Source organism: Epinephelus lanceolatus, chromosome 23 (assembly GCF_041903045.1).
Source record: "Epinephelus lanceolatus isolate andai-2023 chromosome 23, ASM4190304v1, whole genome shotgun sequence".
Classification (NCBI taxonomy): Eukaryota; Metazoa; Chordata; class Actinopteri; order Perciformes; family Serranidae; genus Epinephelus; species Epinephelus lanceolatus.
This window is the reverse complement of record NC_135756.1, coordinates 20,016,315-20,035,995: the sequence shown is the minus strand read 5'-3', so window position 1 is coordinate 20,035,995 and position 19,681 is coordinate 20,016,315. Positions and strand designations below refer to the sequence as shown.

At 43.6% G+C, this 19,681-nt stretch overlaps 1 protein-coding gene across 3 annotated transcripts in view; it reads right to left on the bottom strand.

The window, feature by feature from the left end:
* Positions 1–19,681, bottom strand: part of atxn7l1 (ataxin 7-like 1) — a 40,755-nt gene that overhangs the window by 6,778 nt on the left and 14,296 nt on the right. For 2 of the 3 annotated variants that reach the window (XM_033614880.2, XM_078165093.1), the window contains exons 4-11: positions 14,942–15,140; positions 14,368–14,795; positions 9,793–9,875; positions 4,959–5,221; positions 3,576–3,810; positions 2,741–2,862; positions 926–1,462; positions 328–580 (exon numbers count right to left, since the gene is read on the bottom strand). In XM_033614880.2, coding sequence (XP_033470771.2) covers positions 328–580; positions 926–1,462; positions 2,741–2,862; positions 3,576–3,810; positions 4,959–5,221; positions 9,793–9,875; positions 14,368–14,795; positions 14,942–15,140 — 2,120 coding nt within the window. Of the gene's footprint in view, positions 1–327; positions 581–925; positions 1,463–2,740; positions 2,863–3,575; positions 3,811–4,958; positions 5,222–9,792; positions 9,876–14,367; positions 14,796–14,941; positions 15,141–15,691; positions 15,806–19,681 lie in introns of all 3 variants that reach the window. The other variant, XM_033614881.2, reaches the window with a different exon arrangement.

Genomic DNA, 19,681 nt, shown 5'->3' with positions numbered 1-19,681 from the left:
GTGAATGCGTTCTTAGTCCGCCTATTCGTTTTTCAGATTTAAGTAACGGAAAATGAATGGTGGTTTCATTTTGTTGACAGTTTGAGAAGGCTAAAGGTCTGCAGCCATGTTAGCAGTGACTTGAGGTTATGCTTTGAGCGTAAGTGAAAATGTTTTTTTTTTTTGGTCAAACTTTGCTTTAAGCTGTCTTTGCCGTTATCATAGATAAACATTTAAAGCAATGGATGTGAAGGTGGTGTGCACTTTAAGGTTGGTTTGACAGTTCAGAATTGAGCACACATAATTAGACATACAGCGGTGGAAAATAAAGAGACTTTTAACACCTACTTGTCTTGGGGACTCTGGCCCCGAAGCCAGTATTCCCACGCTGTCGCTCCCATTCCCAAAGAGGCTCTCCAACCCACCCGGCCTGCTCAACTTGCTGGCCTTCCCTCTGTAAGAGCTGGGACTCCTCCTCTTCCTGCCGTCTGCTCCTCCCCCATAAGCCAAGGGTCCGGAGGGTGAAGCCAGGGGCTGATGGGGCGCAGAGGCAGGCTCCCTGTTAGGTGAGTAGGGTACACTGGTTGTGCCAAGTTCGCGACTGGAGAACGGAAGAGGAGGAGAAATGGCATTAATGATATACAGTGAAGCTCCAGTACAATTTTCACTGTACAGTCGGACTGCTATAAAATCATCACAGCAGATTTTACAGAGCTGTATATTTTAGAGGGAAGCTAAACACCTGTCATCACAGCCTCTGCACTGCTGGCACTGTCCTCTCTGTTTACACACTGCTCTCCTTTTAATAAATCACCCCCTCATGCGTTTCTCTGCAGACTCTACTATGTTGTGCTGAGCTGAGCCTGAATTGTGTTTGCAGCGCTGACTTTTTAAGATCTGGGGCTGATCAAATTCATTACTATGATAAAAACAGCCCACTACCCACCTGTTCTGTGAGTTGTGACTTTGAGACCCATCTGCTCTGGATAGCCAGTCCTCTCCGCCGCTCCAGAGCCCACTTCCCCCACGCCCAAGTCCCTTTTTCCTGGCTGCCGTCGCCGCTGCCCCTCCTGAACCTTGTAACGTCGGATGATGGCTGCTGCCGTTCCTCTTGTGACTATCCACAGTCGGTAACAAGGAAGGAGAAAAGGACGAGGAGGAGGAGTAGGAAGAGTTTTTCCTCCTCTTCGATCCCACTACAGAGTCCTCCGTGTCTTTGGATGGGCGGCTGGCTTTATGCGTGCCGTTACGGGCTTTACCCGGCGCAGAAACTGGGGCGATGGGCTGTGGAGCGTCTCGAATGCTGAACACCCCTGCCATGGATGCGGAGTGAGGAAACGTGGTGGTGTAGGAGAAGGAGTTGGAGGGGGAGGAGAGGAGAGGAGAAGTGATGGAGGTGGGAGAGGGAGTCTGTTGAGAAGTGAGGGGGGAGGTACTGGAGGAGGAGAGGGAGTGGAGGCTCTCTGCAGCCAGAGGCACCTTCCTGAAACAAGAGGAGAAATGCACAAAGTTGCTTCGTTGCCATAGTATTCAGAGCACTGAACCTTACGTTGCATCATACTGAATCAAGGGTTTTATGTTTTTATATGATTGGGAAATGTAGTATGATGTTCTTACATCTCATACCCACTGTTGCTCCGCTTATGATTTTATCAATATGAACAAAAACTCAATGATGATTCTTAAAGTGGCATCTCGAAGATTTCAGTCCTGGTTGATTTGACACACCTGTCGTTACAGCAAATGTGGTTTAATGCTCCATGTCACAGAGCTCTGGGGATGGCAAAACAAATTGTTGTCATTTTAATAAAGAAGTCAGGCAATAGTTGGCCTTTTTCCATCCTTCAGCGAGCAACTGTGATCTGATTTTACGCTGCACGCAGCATGAGTCCGCGGCCAGGAGGGTGCAGTTAAAGAGGACGGTTACCTCGCTAAGTGAGAGGTGTGCAGCCTGTCGCCTGCAGCTCCTCATCTCACAGCTCACTGTGGCTGCTCCTGACTGTTCAATTACTCCCTGCAGTATTTCAAAGAACTGATGTGCTGTCGACGAATGCCGAAAAATGACCGTCGTCTTGTCTGTAGTTACATTTTTTGATGAATGATGGTGGTAAACTCACTGACAAACACACTGCATTTCCTGTGACTGCTTCATTGTAAAGTTCAACTTGTGTTTCACCTGTTAAATGGGTCGTAATGTCCGCGTCATTTTAGTGCAGGGCTAACCAGAGCTTTACATCTGTCCCATGACCTAATACACATTTAAAAAACAAAGACTGGAATAAGATCAGCTCCGAAGTCAGGATTTCTGGGAAGTACCATATGGTGCTCATTATGGTCGCTTAGCAATGTCAGGCGCAACCTGCCTATGTGCCTTAAAGTTGGAACAGAGTAGGCACAGGAGTAAGACCCAGCTCCCGACCTCACACCTTCCAGGCGGTTATAGGCATGGCACATGTCCTTGCCCTTATGCGGCATTTTTGTCCGCAAATTTCACTCTCGACACACAGTTCATAATAGTTCATAGATGAGCAATGTGTGTGTTTGTGTTGTTGTAAATTAACTGGCTTCTTGTTTGATTACATTTAGACATGACATAAAAGCACTTCCCTGTCTACACACTGCATTTTATTTTTGACCTTCATAAAGCAGGTTAGCATACAGGTCACTTCCTGCCACATTTACACCTTTGTCATAGCGACAGTGAAATCAAAGCATTGACTTTATTGTGAAAAAGCTCCACACAGTCAAAAAACACACTCACCTCCACATCTGTGCATTAAGGTGCTTCTCCACCATGCTCTGAAGCGCCAGCCTCATCCTGTCCCACCGCCTGTCGAACACATAGTGGCCCCGTCCCATGAGCCGGCTGCTGAACACGCAAAACTGGAGGGAGAAAGAAGGAGTGAGGTTTAAAGAAGGGATTTGAATGGGGATGAGGTAAGGTGAAGCACAGAGAGAGACGGGGAAAGGAAGAAGAGGAGAAGGCAGAGAATTGAAGAGGACGCAGAGAAAAACAAGGATGAAAGATGAAAGAGAGAGAGAGAGGAAGTAGGAGGTGGGTAGACAGAGCAGGATGTGGACTGAAAGAGATCGAATGACAGAAACTGAGAGATTGCTAAAAAAAAAAAGCGATGACAAAGAGAGCAGAGAGGCAACGGAAAAATACCAAATTAAGACTAACTGATAACACAAGCTAAAATCTACTCATGAACTGAATACATTTAGAAATAAAGCTGTTTCAGAAGATGTGACATGACCATAGTTGCATCCAGCAACTTAACGGAAAATGACTAATGAAATCAACGTTGTATATGCAAAACAAACGCCCATACAATACAGTAACATCATGGTCACTTTCGACATCTGACATCAAAAGTGCACACAACCTTCACCTCTTCCTCCTGCCCTGAAAACGATAAGAGCTACACCCGAGTCTGAACACAGAGAAAACTAATTCCTCTAAACGGCATCTCAAAGCAGACCCCGCAGGGTAAAAACGGCAGATATTTCCTCAAACTTGTGCAAATGGGTGTTTAACGCCCCGAGGTTATGGACTATAAAAATGTCTGTGCAACATAAGCAGTCACAGTATTTACTCCTAAAGGCTGTGGGTGGCGACTGGAGTAGTGAAAGGCAGGTCTGTCGGTGTCCTCCGGAGTCTCAGCGTCTCCCTCGTCGCTGGAGAGTCGAGCGCTGTCTCCTGCCGCCGCCACCCAGCTGTGGGGAGACGGCTCTCGGTTAGGGGCCGGGGCCGGGGCTGGGGCTGGTGCTGGGGGCAGAGGGGTGGAGGTGGAGGTGGAAGTGGAGGTGGAGGTGGCAGAGCCTGGGACCCTGTGGGAGACATGATGGAAATAAAGATGGGTGAGTAAAAGAAAAGAGAGATGAGAGAACAAAAGGGAAGGAGACAGAAGAAGGAGAGGAATTATACATGAAGAGGAAAGTATCGAGGAAGAAAAATTGAGGGACAGCGCAGAAGAGGAACAGAAAGGAGTTTAAAAAAAAGGAAAATAGACAGAAAAAAACAAAGCTCATGTGATATCTGAACCAATCAATGGCACTCTGGTGTCTGCTACATACACAAAACCTCAAACTACTTCCTTTTTCAAACAGAGAATCGTCTTCTAAATAGAAAGAGGAAATGAGTTGCTTCTAACACTTTCACAAGGGCACACTTGGCATTCTTTTATGACTGTTTCTACTTTGTGGCACTGTTGTTTACAGCGCCCCCTGGTGGATCTGCCATGCATCTGTCATGGCCCAGAACAGTTTTACTCCACTGATATGGTCTTAAATCATGAGTAAAAGTCTAAAATCATGAGGTACACTGTGTGCAGAAGTATCCACTATGAACAAATAAATATAAACAATGCTTTACAAATAAAAACATCATTAGATTTCTGTTCAGAAAGTGCTGCTTTTCCTTAAAAATACAGATTAAAACCTTAAAACCCTGACAAAAAGAAACATTTCTATAAAACTACTACTTGTAAATTCTTTGACATAATCCTAAGAAACATTTTCTTAAATGGCAACATAAAAGTCAACAGATGAGGAAGCAAATAATCTGAATATTTTGAGTCTTATATGCAACTTAACATCTAATTATGAAATTAAATAACCATGATTAAATGTCACTAAATTTATAGCATTGAAATATTTTACTTTGAAAATATTTTTAAGGGTTTATGTGGTTTCTCTACTTGTAAAATTCTTCAAAGGGGACCTGTTATGCTCATTTTCAGGTTTATAACTGTATTTTGGGTTTCAACTTGAACATGTTTACGTGCTTTAATGTTCAAAAAAAACTTTTTTTCCCCTAAGAAAAAAAAGGTGGATCAGACATCACATGACTGATAGAACTTAACTTGATTAAACACAGATCATTCAGCTACTTAAGATTCAAATTTTATGGCCCTCCTTTGCTTCCGCATACACATGCATAGTCGATACTGCGTGTGTGTGTGTGTCCACTGTCCTACCTGGGTATGTGTGCATTCGCCAGCCGTAGCTTCAGCGTGGACAGAGGTCGTCCATTTGGGCAGTGAGGCTTGCTGGGACACGCTGTCTCTTGTGACGTGACGCTCTGGCTGCCGCCTTCCTTCCCTCCCTGCGATCCGTCCCTGTCTCTCTCCTTCTCCTTCACTCCCTCGTTCACCTTCGCCCTCCCCTTGTGTTCGGCCAGGAGGATGTCGAAATGTTTTTTTCGGCCGGAGACGGCTCGGCGGTGGGTTAAGGAGTGAGTCTGTGGCAGCAAAAAAAAAAAAAAAAACAAAAAACAAAAAAAAAAAAAAAAAGAACAAAGAAAAGGTTAATAACAATTTCCCTCTGTGAGGTACTGAGCACTCACCGCTTAGAGATACTGGGTCATTTCCAGAGAGACTTTGTAAATCAAAGTACTGATGTGTGAAGAATTCAGACTGGCGCTCAAACATACATCACCGGGGGCCGATGGCTTCACTCACAGGGACTTGAATCACGGCTCTCTGGTTTCAGGAACGTTTCCATAATCACTGCACCATGCTGTTGCCCACGTCACACCAGACTAACACGGGTAAATATTGCCAGTGCATGGTGAGCTTGTCTACCCTTCCAACTACTTTGGAAGGTAACCAGCGATCAAACATTTGGTTTTCCAGCAGTCCTCTAAAGGATGTGCGTGCGAGGCTGGTCAAATGCTGGTTTAAACAGGTAGTGTGGCTTTTGGAAGGAAAAATGTTTTCTGTGCGCACTCAAGGATAATATTGAGTATAGAAGGCTCTTCAAAGGCTTCGCGAGCTGAGAGATGCATCTATTATACTCATAAATATCTTGAATAACAACTTTGATTGAGTGAGCTGCTGCTCAAGGAAGACTTCAGTCAAAAGCACATATAAAACCTGAGATCAAGCAGTGATGATTCCTACAGGACTCATCGATAAGGACGATGACAACAGAACCTGGACAAACCATTGCTCAAATCAGTCTTTCCATTGATTTTACTTTGTGTGTGTTTTATTTTTTCATTCAAAAATCATCACTAACTTTAAATGAAACACCACTGAACATAGAGTATCAGTGATCATAAAACCTGACAATTTTTGGTTCCTTTTGCAGGTTCAGGAGCTCCTGAGTTCCTAGCCTCCTGTAGGTGGCAGGGGGTGCTCCTTAATCTACAATCACGTCCATGAGCATTTTAACTGATGATGCTTTGGAGGAACGCCTTAGCTCAGCTTAAGGAGGATCATAAAGAGGATGCAACCTTAAAGGGACAGTTCACCCCCAAATCAAAAATACATATGTTTCCTCTTACCTGTAGTGCTGTTTATCAGTCTAGATTGTTTTGGTGTGAGACGCCGAGTGTTAGAGATATCAGCTGTAGAGATGTCTGCCTTTTCTACAATATAATGGAACTAGATGGCACTTGACTTCTGGTACTCAAAGCCAAACAAACAAACAAACAAACAACAACAAAACTCAACAGCAATGTCTCTTTCCAGAAACCATGACCCAGTTACTCAAGATAATCCACAGAGCTTGTTGTGAGCAGCTTCAAGTAGGAACCACTTTCTTTCTGCTAAGCTAGGATGCTTGTATATACTTGCTAGCTCATCTAGCACCACAGAGCTAGCTAACGTCACAGCCCAGCCGAGGAGGACGCCAAAAGCATTTACATCTTGCGCTGTCACGAGCATGAGCCTCTTGTCAATGAGTAGATGCACGCTTCCTTCTGCACGAGGATACGGTTGGTAGGGCTGGGCATTATGGACAAAAATTCATATCTCAGTATTAACATACACGATACATATCTCGGTATTTGTATAAAAAGCAGACTGTGATCAAAATAAAATGCAAAGACGGGGATTTTTATTAAATAAATAGCAGGGCTGTACGTTAATTTTTTGCACACAGCACTGGAGCTTCAGAGGTTTAAAGGTTTGCAGCACAGGACACAAAACTATAACATGAGTATAAAAGTATCAAGTAGGTCTAAAGTCATTGTAGCTTAAAACAATTAAAAATTTTCGTGGGGGGAGTTAAAAAGTTGTTTCTAGTGCTGGAAAATGATTTAAATCTTCATATCGTTCACAGTTGTTATATCACCCAGCAACGGTTAGAGGGCGTCTAACCCCTAGAAAGAAATTAGTTCGTAAATGAAACTGCTCACAACAAGCTCTGTGGATTATCTTGAGTAACCAGGTCATGATTTCTGGAAAGAGACATTGCTGTTGAGTTTTTCAAATATTTTTTTTTTTTGACGTTTTGAGCACTGCAAGCCAAGTGCCATCTGGTTCCATTTAGGGCTGAACGATATATCGTTATCGTATCTATACCGATATATGAACATGCAAGATATTAATATCCCAAAAGGCAACGATATTGACGATATAATTTCCCCATGAGTTTCCCCAGCTTGACCTGCATGTACAGCTCAGCCAATCACAAACATCCTTTTTACGCTTGCCCTAAATGTACAGCTACGGCCAGCCAATCACCAACCTCATTTCCTGCTTGCCTTGGATCGACAACAAAGCCAGCCAATCACAAACATCCCCTTGAGCGAGGGAGACGTGCTGCTGCTAGCAACTTGCTAGTACACACAACACATTTGCAACTAAAAATAGTTTTGTTCGAGCAAATTAAATCATTCAGCACGCTGTGTGAGTACAGATTTCAACCAGCAGCAGAAACGAAAGGCGAAACTTACCGGTTGTGGGTTGAACAGGGGTCACAGACGGGAATACGACGGAGCGCTATGGCCGCCGCAAGATAACATGGTTTACCGGCGTTTCGCCGTACATGAAGAGCCTGGTGACGCGAGGCTACCGGCGACCGAGAAGCCCGGCTCCAGGTGAATAAGTTGGTGTCATGACTGCCCAGTAGTACCGGAACAGACGAGCCGTAGCGGCACACAGGTATGTGACGTGTCAGAGGAGAAACGAGCCGTTGTTGCACCGAAATCTGTGACCGTCGGAATCTGTGACGGCTGTACAGCCATCAGAATATGTGACCTCTGTGTTTCTATCTCTGTGATGATCCCAAATACAAATATATGTGTCCATATTAATGTGAGAGGATGACAGAAGGATTGAAAACAGTTATTTTGAGGTTTAAACTCATTATTATGTAGATTCAGTGAGGTCACATATTCTGATGTGCATCTAGCTCTTTACAGTTGAACTTTGAAATGAAAATACATCTGTCCAAATACTGAGGCAATAACAGAGCACCTGTGTCGATGTTTACTCATTTATTAAACAGTGCATACATTATCACACAAAACGTTGTTATAATAAAAGTAATTTTAAACATCTACCTTAAGGCTATCTACTTTCCATTGCCATTGTTGATGGCCACACACGCAGACAATGTGCAACACCGTTAACATTTCCACAAACCTCACCGCACTTTAGGGACTGTTCTTTACTTGTCAGGGGAGGAGGGTGGCTGGTTGATTTTTATTTTATTTTTTTATTTTATTTTGATCCCCCCTATGTTAATCACTGATTGATGCTGATTTTGAAGTATGAATAAGTCAATAAGTAATTTATTCCATTGAAATATCATTGATATATTATAAAAAAGTGATTTATCTTTTTATAAATGACAAAAGGCACATCTGCCTCATTTTGGCTGTGGTATCCTGATACTACTCAGAACCATGATACTTTCACTGGTATCGTACCATGGGTCCCAATTTTGGTACCGTGACAACACTACTGAGGACTGTATGAACAGTGCCTTACATTAAAAGACACGGCAGGGACATCTGGGTCCTCCTGTGTCAAGGCCAAGCAAGGTCGGATTGCCGATGCATTCAGTAGCATAATGCCATACCAATCGACGTCCAGCAGGCACAAAGACATTACAAATGCTATAACGTACCATACTGCTACACATGATTCCCGTGTATTCAGTCACTAAAGAGGGCTTCCAGAAAATGGTTCGGACTCGTTTTTTTTTTTTTTTAATTTTTTATAAACAATGCTTAGTTTTCACTGAACCCGTAGTCATATCATATCGTATCGGTATCAAGATATCTGGCATAAATATTGAGATATGAAATTTTCTCCATATCGTTCAGCCCTAGTTCCATTATATTGGAGAGAAGGCAGACATCTCAACAGCTGATATATCCAACATCTGGTAACTCACACCAAAACAATCTAGACTGATAAACAGCACTGCAGGTAAGAGGAAAAATATGCATTTTTAATTTACAGGTGAACTGCCCCTTTAAGATGCTTTTGGGAAACGGCCCAGGTCCCTTTCTTCAAACTGATGTTCTCACTGGGACTGTTAAGGGACTGTTACTATAAATGAAGACACCAACTATAAAAAACAACCCAAAAATATTATGAAAACATGATATTTCTCACCAACCACTCTAAAAAAATATCAACACACTCCCATGACACATCTCTAATTACTTATTGAAGTGATTAGTAAAGCTCGCTTGAAGTAATTAAAGGGCAGTAAAACAGAGTTATACTGCTGAAAGATGCTGTAGCCTCATCCAACATCTCTAATTACCTCATCAAGGGAAGTGTGGGCCCTGTAATGCCTCAGCACTGCTACCCAGCATTAACTGAGGGATAGGAAGTGCAGGCATATCACAGAGACAGACAGGGCGGCGGACAGGGTCATAGCTGTGGGCTGGAGCGCTACAGTAGTTATAATAGCGCACCCTTCAATATTATTACTACCATTAACAAACAAAGCTGTTTTCCTGGTCGGACGGCCTCAGACAGGAAGCAGGAAGGGACTATTATTGTCTCCACAGAAATTACACAGACAGGGAGAGTGTTGGTGATTGTGTTTTTGTGTGTGTGTTACCTTGCAGGTGAGAGATCGCGTGCAGGGTCGCTTAGTCTCAGGGTCCTGGACGCCACAGTGCTTGTTAGGATCAAACACTCTTCCTGTAAACACATAAACACACACACACAAATTAGACTGGTACTAAAGGCCATCATTAAGCCATGTCTTCCCTCCCTCTTTCAAGCATCAAATCACATTTGCTGGGAGTGGGAGCCTCGCAGTAGCACAACAAGTGCATTAATTTGTCTCTACTGAGGAAGCAGTTCACCTCACTGACATTTGTCTATTCACATATTCCTTTGTTCAATCAATCATTCAGCTGTGGTCTAAGGCGACTGGAGTCTAATAGTGCTAGTGTGCGCGACATTATTAGCAGCGTTTCCAGTTTCAAACAGATAAATGTGCAGATCCCGCAAGCTGTGACAAATCAATCCTGACAGGACATACTGGCAGCCGGACAAAAGTCAACTGTGACTGACAGCCCAGGAAACTCTCTCCTGCTTTAATGAATAGAAAATATACTTTGATGATGAAATGTAGCCCTCAACGTTTAAGACTGTGTCAGTCAAAAGTCTCTGATGTGTCTTCGTATGGCAAAATATTTATCAGATCTTTAGGTGTTAGAATTCACACACTATCCTTACAATGAATTTTCTCACTCAGCTTCTTACTATGAGTCACGGGATCGTACATGTACACACTATTTTCCTGCCAAAGTTAGAACAGTTTGGGTTGTTTCACAAGAGAGATTTCTGTGTTCCTTTTTTTTTCTCATCTTTGTTACTCTCCCTTGTTCGACGTGTGCATGATTCAGCAACATTTGAATCAGAATCAGATGACAGTTGGTGAGTAGTTGCTGGGAGTAGTTTCACTGTCAATCAAACCACATCCACACTGTCTCAAGAGGCAGATCAGCTCAGTGTTTAACTCTTGTTTTGAAGATGTTTTGTTGTTTATTCAGTCATGAATATACTATTGTGAAGTGTTCAGGAGCTTTGAGGGATAAGCCATCTATGTGATGTTTATTGTGGTTATGTTAGTTATTATGTTAAGTCCACCAGGCATGAGTCAAACGTTGGCTAGCCAGTATGCTGTATAATCACCCACTTTGTCATTTGTCTCAGTGGCTTCCAACTGGTGGGTCAGGGTCCAAAAGTGGGTCACAGGTCCAGTCTAAATGGACTGCAAGTAACTTGCAAACGTGCCAAGTTTGTAAAAACCACACTAGTTTTTGAAGTACAGTGAATTTCGAGCACAGAGCTTTTATTTTGCAGTGCCATGTCCTGCTGTAGAGTGGGTGACTAATGCCGGATTCACACTGCATTGCATGCTCATTTTTGTCTGTTCAGACAGTCACTATGTCAGATTAGGCGATTGTGGAGTCATAAAATCGTGCTTTGACTAATAATGTAAAAAAGTGCCACCAGACGGCAGGAGCTACATTTGCAAGTCACCGAATCCTCCACAAAAAGTGCCTGCAAACGTTTCACATTAAAAGCCTATTTAGAAAATGAAGGGATTCTCTCAACCGAAGTTATAAGGGGCTTTTAATTTGAAACAGATACAGGAAGTGTTGAGTTGGAAATGACAATGCGATGCGTTAACTTTATCAAGGCAAACGGGAGCGGATAAAAAGTAAAAATATAAAAATACAGAGGGATAAATAAATAACAGCCCGTTTCTAACTCACCAACAAAAGTGAAAGTAAAAGCCAACCCCAGATTAATTTTCGTTTTGCATTGCTTTTTTTTTCCTGCGCTGTGTCTCCTGGATGCCTGCTGCTTATGATCTGACACCTGGTCACAACCTCACCTGAGCACTGTCGGGGTACACACACCCATAAATGTCCTGAGTATAGAAAATAAGAAAATACAAGCAGAGGGCAGAGTCTCTACAAATAAATACTCTGTATGAGTCTATACATTATTTTTTGGGCAAATCCTGCACTGTATATCTTTAAACAATTCATACACTAACTACCTTTTAACACACACCTTCCTTTCCTCTTTTAAGTAAGTGTTTTAGATCAGTGGTTCCCAACTGGAGGGCCAGTTTTCTCCTTAGTCTTTAGTTCAAGGTCCACACAGTTTAATATATTAGGCATCATACTTGCGGTTGGCCATGACGTTGAACTAGATCGCTGTCTCTGTCGAATAACCGCCAGCTAGTCACTCACTCCTCTACAGCAGGAAACAGCACTTCAAAATAAAAGTGCTGTGCTGGAAATCCTTTTGGTCCGTTCGGAATGGACCCGCGACACATCACTTGGGAACCACTGTTTTAGATACTTATTTTCACAAAGTTCAAACCAGACTGTGGTTTAAAACTTGTTGATCGTTGATTGCCAATGGACTGAGCTGTAAAGTAGTTGCCCAGTCATTTCCTCTCAGCGACGAAAACAGTGAGCAAATTATTAATCTTTGCGGAGTGATGATGAGAAATACGAAAATGAATTGGAAAAACAAATTTAACTTTGTTTACATGCATGAAAACCCTGTTAACGCAATGTTAATGACACTTCCTGGTATTTGTTTTTTTAAATTGTGAAAGCTGAAACTAAGATTAGTCACAGGCCAAAATTCTGTGAACTTTCTATGCTGATATCAGCAGCAAAAGCACCGTGCAAAAACTCTGAAAGACCTTTGCTGCCCCACAAAAATGAGCCGGACTGCAACAACCTCTTGTCAGTTAGCAGGTTATCTAAAACAGTGTAACTGTCAGAGGGCTGTAATCTGTAATCTAGCGCTGGCCTTTGCTATAATCCCTGTAATCTTTCTGTGCAGTATGAAACAGCTCCGACACACACACACACACACACACACACACAAAGTGTACAACAGTAACAAACATCCACTCAAGACATAAACACACTCACATGCTCACTCACAAGTTCACACAAACTCAAAAAGGAAGTTGAGAGAGAGAGAGAGAGAGAGAGAGAGAGAGGAGGATGGGTAGGGTAAACACAGACTGAAGGAAGACATTGATGAGAAAAGGAAACCAAACAACATAAAAAAAGCAAAAGAACAAGATGAGTGAGAAACAACACAGTGATGAACAGAGAGAAAATGCTGGGCCGAGTGTGTGAAAGAAAAAAAAAACACAAAAAAACGAGGCCAGGAGTGTGAGTGTGCGGGAGAGAAACGAGGAGGTCGAGGCAGGAGGTGGAGAGTGAGAGGATGAAAAAAATATAGAGACACAGGAGGTGGGGGAAATCTCTCAAGAAGACAAGCAGCTTTTTGGCAGCGGGAGCTCGTGAATTAGAGGGTGTAAATCAGAGGCTCGGAGCGCAGCGAGACACGGCGCTAGCAAAGAGAAAGAAGAGAGAAATGAGGGGAGAGGATGGGAAGCTGGATAGAAACATCTTTTTTAACTTTACTGCGATGCATGGTTTTTAACATCTCGTACTTCGAGGTGACCACGAGGTGAACTTGGGTGCGTCAATGTTAAATTTAAAAGAAAAAAAAAAACAACTGAGCATTTGTTGAGCAAAGTTCGAATAAGAAAAACAATTGTAGATGGGGGAGAGAAAACAAGAGGGAGAGAAACATTAAAAACTATAGGGAGGCATTTCATCCTTTCCAAAGCACACAGTCTCAATCCACCACTGTCCTGTCTGCAGCCAAACATTCAGGCTGGACGCTTTTCAGAGGATACTGAGATTAGAAATGGTGAGTGTGTGAGCTCGTGAGAACATGTACAAGTATGTATTTATGTAGGAGTTCTTGAATAAAGCTTAAAGGAACATTTCACCTATAAATCAATCATTTGTATATCAATTACTCATCCTGCGTTACGCTAAATTTGTGAAGAAAACTTGAACAGAGAATCCAAAAATGGAGACAATTCTTGAGAAAACAGTGTGTTTGGGAAGTACTTAGCCAACGATGAGATAAATGACACCTTAATTATAATGTGTGAGTTGTGTGATTGATTGTGAGAAGTTCATTCCTGCTAATGCGCAAATCTCTGCATCAAAATAAGCCTTAAAAGTAGATTCTCTTTCATCTGAATTCTGTGCAGCCACTTTATTAGGTACACCTTGCTGCTACCGGGTTGGACCCCCTTTTTAAATCAGCGCTGCTGACACTGGCCATGGACTTTTCTATGGCTGTTAATTTAGGAAGCACTATTTTGACAGGCAGACAATTTTCTATGAGCTAAGCATGCATTTTAAACGTCAATATTTCAGTCAATCATGTTCAGTTAATTGTGGAAAGCCAAAAATTGTGATTGACATTAATATTTGATTAATAGTGGAGCCCTAGATGAAGTATTCTTTTAAGAAAGTAAATCAAGCAGCAAAGCCAGAAAAATATTTCACTCTTCCAGCACAGGAATGTTTGTAGAGCCTAAAAGTTAAGAGTATGTTTGGTGAGCTATAGGTTGATGAATCGAATATGCAGGCAGGAAAGTGTTTCAATTATTAAACCTTCTCCACTTCTTAGTCAGCTGCAGAGGACTGTGGATGCACCACGACACTCTGAAGATTGAGTGTGTATCACTGCGCAGCATAAAGTTGCGAGAAGAAAAACATGCAAGCACCAAGATTTCACCTGGATTAATACAGAGACGAAAAATCTTAGTGCTGACCTGAGAGTCTTTTTTGCGACCTGGCAGAAGTCTTAGTCCCATTTTGGTGCTTCTTCTCCAACGGCGATGACGACGGCAGAGCGCTGGATCGGTGAGAAGGCGAAGGTGATGGGGAGGGTTTCCGGTCGAGTGGGGAAGGAGAAGGTGTTGACGGAAGCCGTCTGTCCAGCGGAGATCGTGCCGGACTGGGCCGCCTGTCCAGGGAGGATGGAGAGGTGGTTGAGCGCGGGGTGGACGGTCCGCTGGTGCCGCGACCGTTCACGAGCTTCTCGCTGGACCGCTGGGAGCCCGGGGGAGTGAGGGATGGAGGTTTGAGGGAGGAGGGAGACGGGGAGGAAGAGGAGGAGGCGGTGAGGCGCACGTGTGATGCGGAGTCGGCGCGGCTGAGGCAGGGCATCTTCTCCAGGCTTACAACTGGAAGGGATACACTGCAGAGAAGAGTAATTAAAACAATGTATGACTAAACGTTTTGGGAGCAGAGGCAGCATTTTATGAAACTCTGGCAGCTGCCAAAAATGTGAGGATGTGAGTAAGAAAGGCATTATAATAAAAAAAAAAAGAAGTATGTGCCCACCACGTCTTGTTCCGTGCCCCCTTTGGCGGGTAGACAGCAAGAGGCGCCTTGCTGAAGCGGGAGTGAGGGTAGTCTTTCGGCACCCTGAAAGCCAGCGTGTCCCCAGGACCGGGAGCCACGGCAGGGGCCACTGCAGGTGCTTTGGGCTTCATGGGGACAAGGGGGCTCCTGGAGGGGGCGGGGGAGCTGTGGCGCTTCTCTGGAACAGGTTAAGACAGAGGCAGAGACATAGATTTTTATGTGTAAGGTCACCTTGATGTGTGACACACTCCTACTATCAAGACCATGCATTGCCGGGGGGGCTCTTGGATCTGGGTACTTTTTTGGATTTGATTTGCATCCAATTAGCACCTGAGTCTGGTAATGGAGTGTAGCGCCGAGTGGTATTTAAACCAAGTTACTACCCTGCTTAGGTGCCAGATGGCACACAGGGGGAGAGAAATCTGTGCCAGAACCTTTCCACAAAAGAAAAACCGAAGTATTTACAAATCAATTTCGTGTAGTCTTCTCTAATTAGCAACTTCCTTGACACCATCTGAAGTGTCCTTGTGTGATTAACTCCACCAATCTGTTATTAGGCGAAGTTCAAACAAGAGCCAACAATTATAAATACATTTTGACCCAGATCTGATCAGAATACACATGTGATAGGATGCTGAGGGAACAGAAAGAAACGTAGAGGGGAATAAATCACGAGGCTGTGGGGGGTACGAAAAAAAAAGTAGGAGAGGAGAGGAGCTCAACACTTACGGTTTTTGCTATGCATGTCTTTGTGGGAGAAGGGTGGGGAGGGAATGAGGGGATGTGGTCCAGGACTGTCTGTGTCTCTCTGACTGTCTCACAGGGAAACTACACCCCAGCTACCTGAATGAAAACAGAGGGGGTGAACATGTCATAAAAAACAGAGAAAGGAGGTGGGGGGAGAAACACACTGCACACACAGTAACAAAGTGTTTTTAACTGCTGACAAAAAGTGTGTCAAATTATATGTAGCATTTAGCTGTAACATGAGGCGTAACGAGATTGAGATCGAGATCGAGATCGAGATCGAGATTTTACCGACAGATAAGTTGGTGAAAAGCAGCTGTTAGTTTTGGGAGGAGCTGAACTTCCTGTCTGCTGATAAGATGCCAATCTAAAACTGAAGAGACCAATGAGATGATGAAATACACCTAAAGAGAGCAGCTCAGGTAGAACACACACTGCTAAATTTCACCCTGAATAAAGGGCCAGACACTGAAGAGCTAGTGGCGACAAATGCTGACTGTTGTCTCGCCCCACGCTGCCTGTGTCTCAGCCAAAAAGTTGCACCTGAATGCACCACAAAGACTACAGCCAGCGGCCAACTAGCATATACGTCCTGGGCCTGCCTGAGAGGATACAACTCTGCATAGCCAGCAGGTGGCGGCAGTCTGTCTTCGTCATTCAAACAGGGAAATCGGTTGACTACGGATTCAAGACACGAGTTGGCCAGTTAGCACATTAACAACACAACCTAATGTTAAAAACACACACACACACACACACACACACACACACACACACACACACAGTGACAGACTGACTAACTAGTCAGGGAGACTAGCAGTTACCTGAATGTAACTCCAGTTCCATGAGTCCGTGCTTTGCCCTCTAGAAGGCTGATAGGGATGGGATGTACTCCCAGCTGGGGCCGAATCTCTGCATACAGCAACTAAACAGGCCCACCAACTGGGCAAAAGGTCAGGCCACTGTGTGCTACACTGGGGGTTCCACAGGAGTCCCAACAGGATGGTGCTCCAACAGACGTTGCACTTAGCAAGCACATTAAACCAGACGTCATATCCGACACTCGAGGCTATGAGGAAGCCAGGCAGTGTTTCCCGTCTGCTCGTAACCTGTGTGAGCTGTCAGAGGAGCAGCCTCAGCCTCAAAGGCAAAGATTTCCCCCAAAACCTGTTGCGTGACTATCGTAACGTACGAGGACACGCACTGAACAGGACACAGAGCAAAGGGCCCTCTCACCCTCATCCAGCGTGATGAGGTGGATAATCCAACCCCGACTAGAGTTAGATTAGAAGACTGATCCACTCTCATGTCTGTCGAGTAAATATGTATCCGCTGCCAGCAGCCGTTTAGCTCCACTTTGCATAAAGATTGAGAGCAGGGGGAAACAGCCAGTCCGATACATAACCCCGGTAAAAACAAGAGGTATCAATTTTACACCTTTTTTTGTGTGCAGATGAAGCAAATGAGATGAGTTTCCTGTGTCTGCGCTATGATAAGATAACCATCTCTTACCTGTAGCTTCAAATTTACTGCACAGACATGAGAGTGGTGTTCATCTTCTCATCTACAGCTCTGTTGGAAAGCAAATAATGTCCCAAAATGTCAAAACCTGTATCTGTAAAGTACCTGTGATTTCAGAAAGGGTTTCCTTCGTGTTAACTGGCCTGACCAAGCCGTGCTGATGTCATGCTTTACTCAGAAGGCAGCATTAGGTATCCTCTGTGTGTGTGTGTGTGTGTGTGTGTGTGTGTGTGTGTGTGTGTGTCACAATGTTGCACTACTCAGTTAATGAGTATAGTAGTAGTCTACTACCAGCAGCATGTTGGAGCAAAAACAGCAGAGCAGACAGACGGACTGACCCTGTGTGTTTCCTCGGAGTGCATGAGTGCACATGAAAGTGTGCTGCAGGTGACTAAGGGAGAGTGTGTGCGCAGTGTGTGTGCAAAGTGTGTCTGTGTGTAATGAAGAGATTAGCCACTGCATGCATAAGTATAACAGGTGTGTGTCTGGGTATCTTACTGCGCTCATAACGTATACACTGCCAGTATGTGTGTGTTTTTATCCATAGTAGGGTGTGTGTGTCTGCAGTATGTATAAATATACTTTGCAAGAGCATAATTAGTGTATGTGTGAGAGTGTGTGTGTGTGTGTGTGTGTGTGTGAGGCAGGTGTGTAAATAGGCCAGTGGAAGCAGAGGACTGGGGAGGCAGCTGTATTCAGAGTAGCAGGATCAAAGTCCAGAGCCACATTTGCAGGTATGCAGCTACAACAGCAATAATTTCACACATTCAATCACACATTATTTCACACAGCTTCACACATCGTTTCAGTCAACTCATCTGTACGGTTCGATGGCGCTGTACTCCAGCAATGGACTGGGAAATCTGTACATGTGTGTGTAATTTTTTTCTGTACGGGTGTTTTAATATTTTTTTCTGATTTCAGCAGTTTCTTATTTTTTCTGTTTGGCCGAGTCAAATACACCCTTAACTTATGAGTATGCAGGACCAACTTCCTGTTCTTGTTCATTTTTCTATTTAATGGGACTGTACCAAATGTAATTTTTTTTTACAACTGAAGCTTCTACTGAGGTTTTTGAATCAAGAATTCATATTATATGTTGTTTTATATGATGTCATCACCCTTAAATACAATAAGAAAGCCCTCGAATGCACAAAAAAGGGATGCTGACTTGTTATGAATGAAGCTTTTAACTATTTGGTACATCCTCACTATCAAATACAAGATCAACCTTTAAAAAATGCTCTATGAACTATTGATTTGAATAAAATAATAATTCTGCAAAGTGACAGAATAAAAGGTAATTATAGATTTAACTGTAAAACAAAAACAATAATATTACTTACAACTTAAATTGCAGCTAGTGTACTTGTATCTACAAGTCATCATGAAAAATAAAGAACTTAATCCCCCCCAAAAAACAGCTCCAGATATTGTGTCTTGCAGCAGAGCTCACCATGAGAGCAAAGAGCCAGTGGGGAGCGAACCGTACTGATTTACAATACATGGACGGCTGCCCAGGCAAGGTCACTAAGCCACTCGACCACAAGGGCACCCTCACTACTACGCTCTCCTGCCTGCCTGTCGTTATGGCAATGCTGAGAGCTCAGCTGGCTGCCTGATTGGCTGCTGACTCATCCTGTGGGTGGAGCCGCTGCACGATGAGGAAGCAGAGGCTCGCAGAGCTCAGCTGGGTTTGTTTACATTGAGCGTGGCGAGGAGCAAGGGGAGAGGGAGTCGGAGAGAAAGAGATGTGAGATTCTCAGCCATTCAGGTTATCTGGAGGTACTGAGTCAAAGGCATCTGGGCTTATAGTGGGAAACATTGTACTGGAAGCACTGGGGTGCATGTCTGTGTCTTAAGAGAACAGGAATTTTCCACATAAAAAACAATTCACGCTAAATAATTTTAATGTTCTTTTCATTAGAAACCCTGAAATATGCAGTTACGCTGCAGCCAATACACCTCACAGTTGCAGGTTGTCATAGTGATGATACATGCAAGCAAATCTTCCAGGTGAACAGAGACTGTCAGATCAAGCAATGGAAACATCTGTCACTGTTAATAGAGATTAAAGAAATGCTGATACTGAACAGTTTAGCCTTCTCCGCAATCTGAGATGACCAAACATTAGCTGGACACATGGAGGGCTGGATTTGTTAAAATGATAAAAATTGCAAACTGCATTAAGAGTCTAGAGGAGGATTTATTTTAGAAGATGACAAAAACTTGAACAGTGTCTCTCCCTTTGCTCCTCAGCACTGTGCATTTCTAAAATTCAAACAAATTTAAGTGCAGAGAAAGCACCTCTGATGTGCAGTAGCGGCTGGCATTTTAATTGGCCTGAGCCTCAGCTAATGGTTCACACGCAGCAGTAACAATAACACACCACCGGTAAACGAAACTAGGCAGAACTTCTGTGGTTAAGGCCAAAACTTTCCGACAACAGAG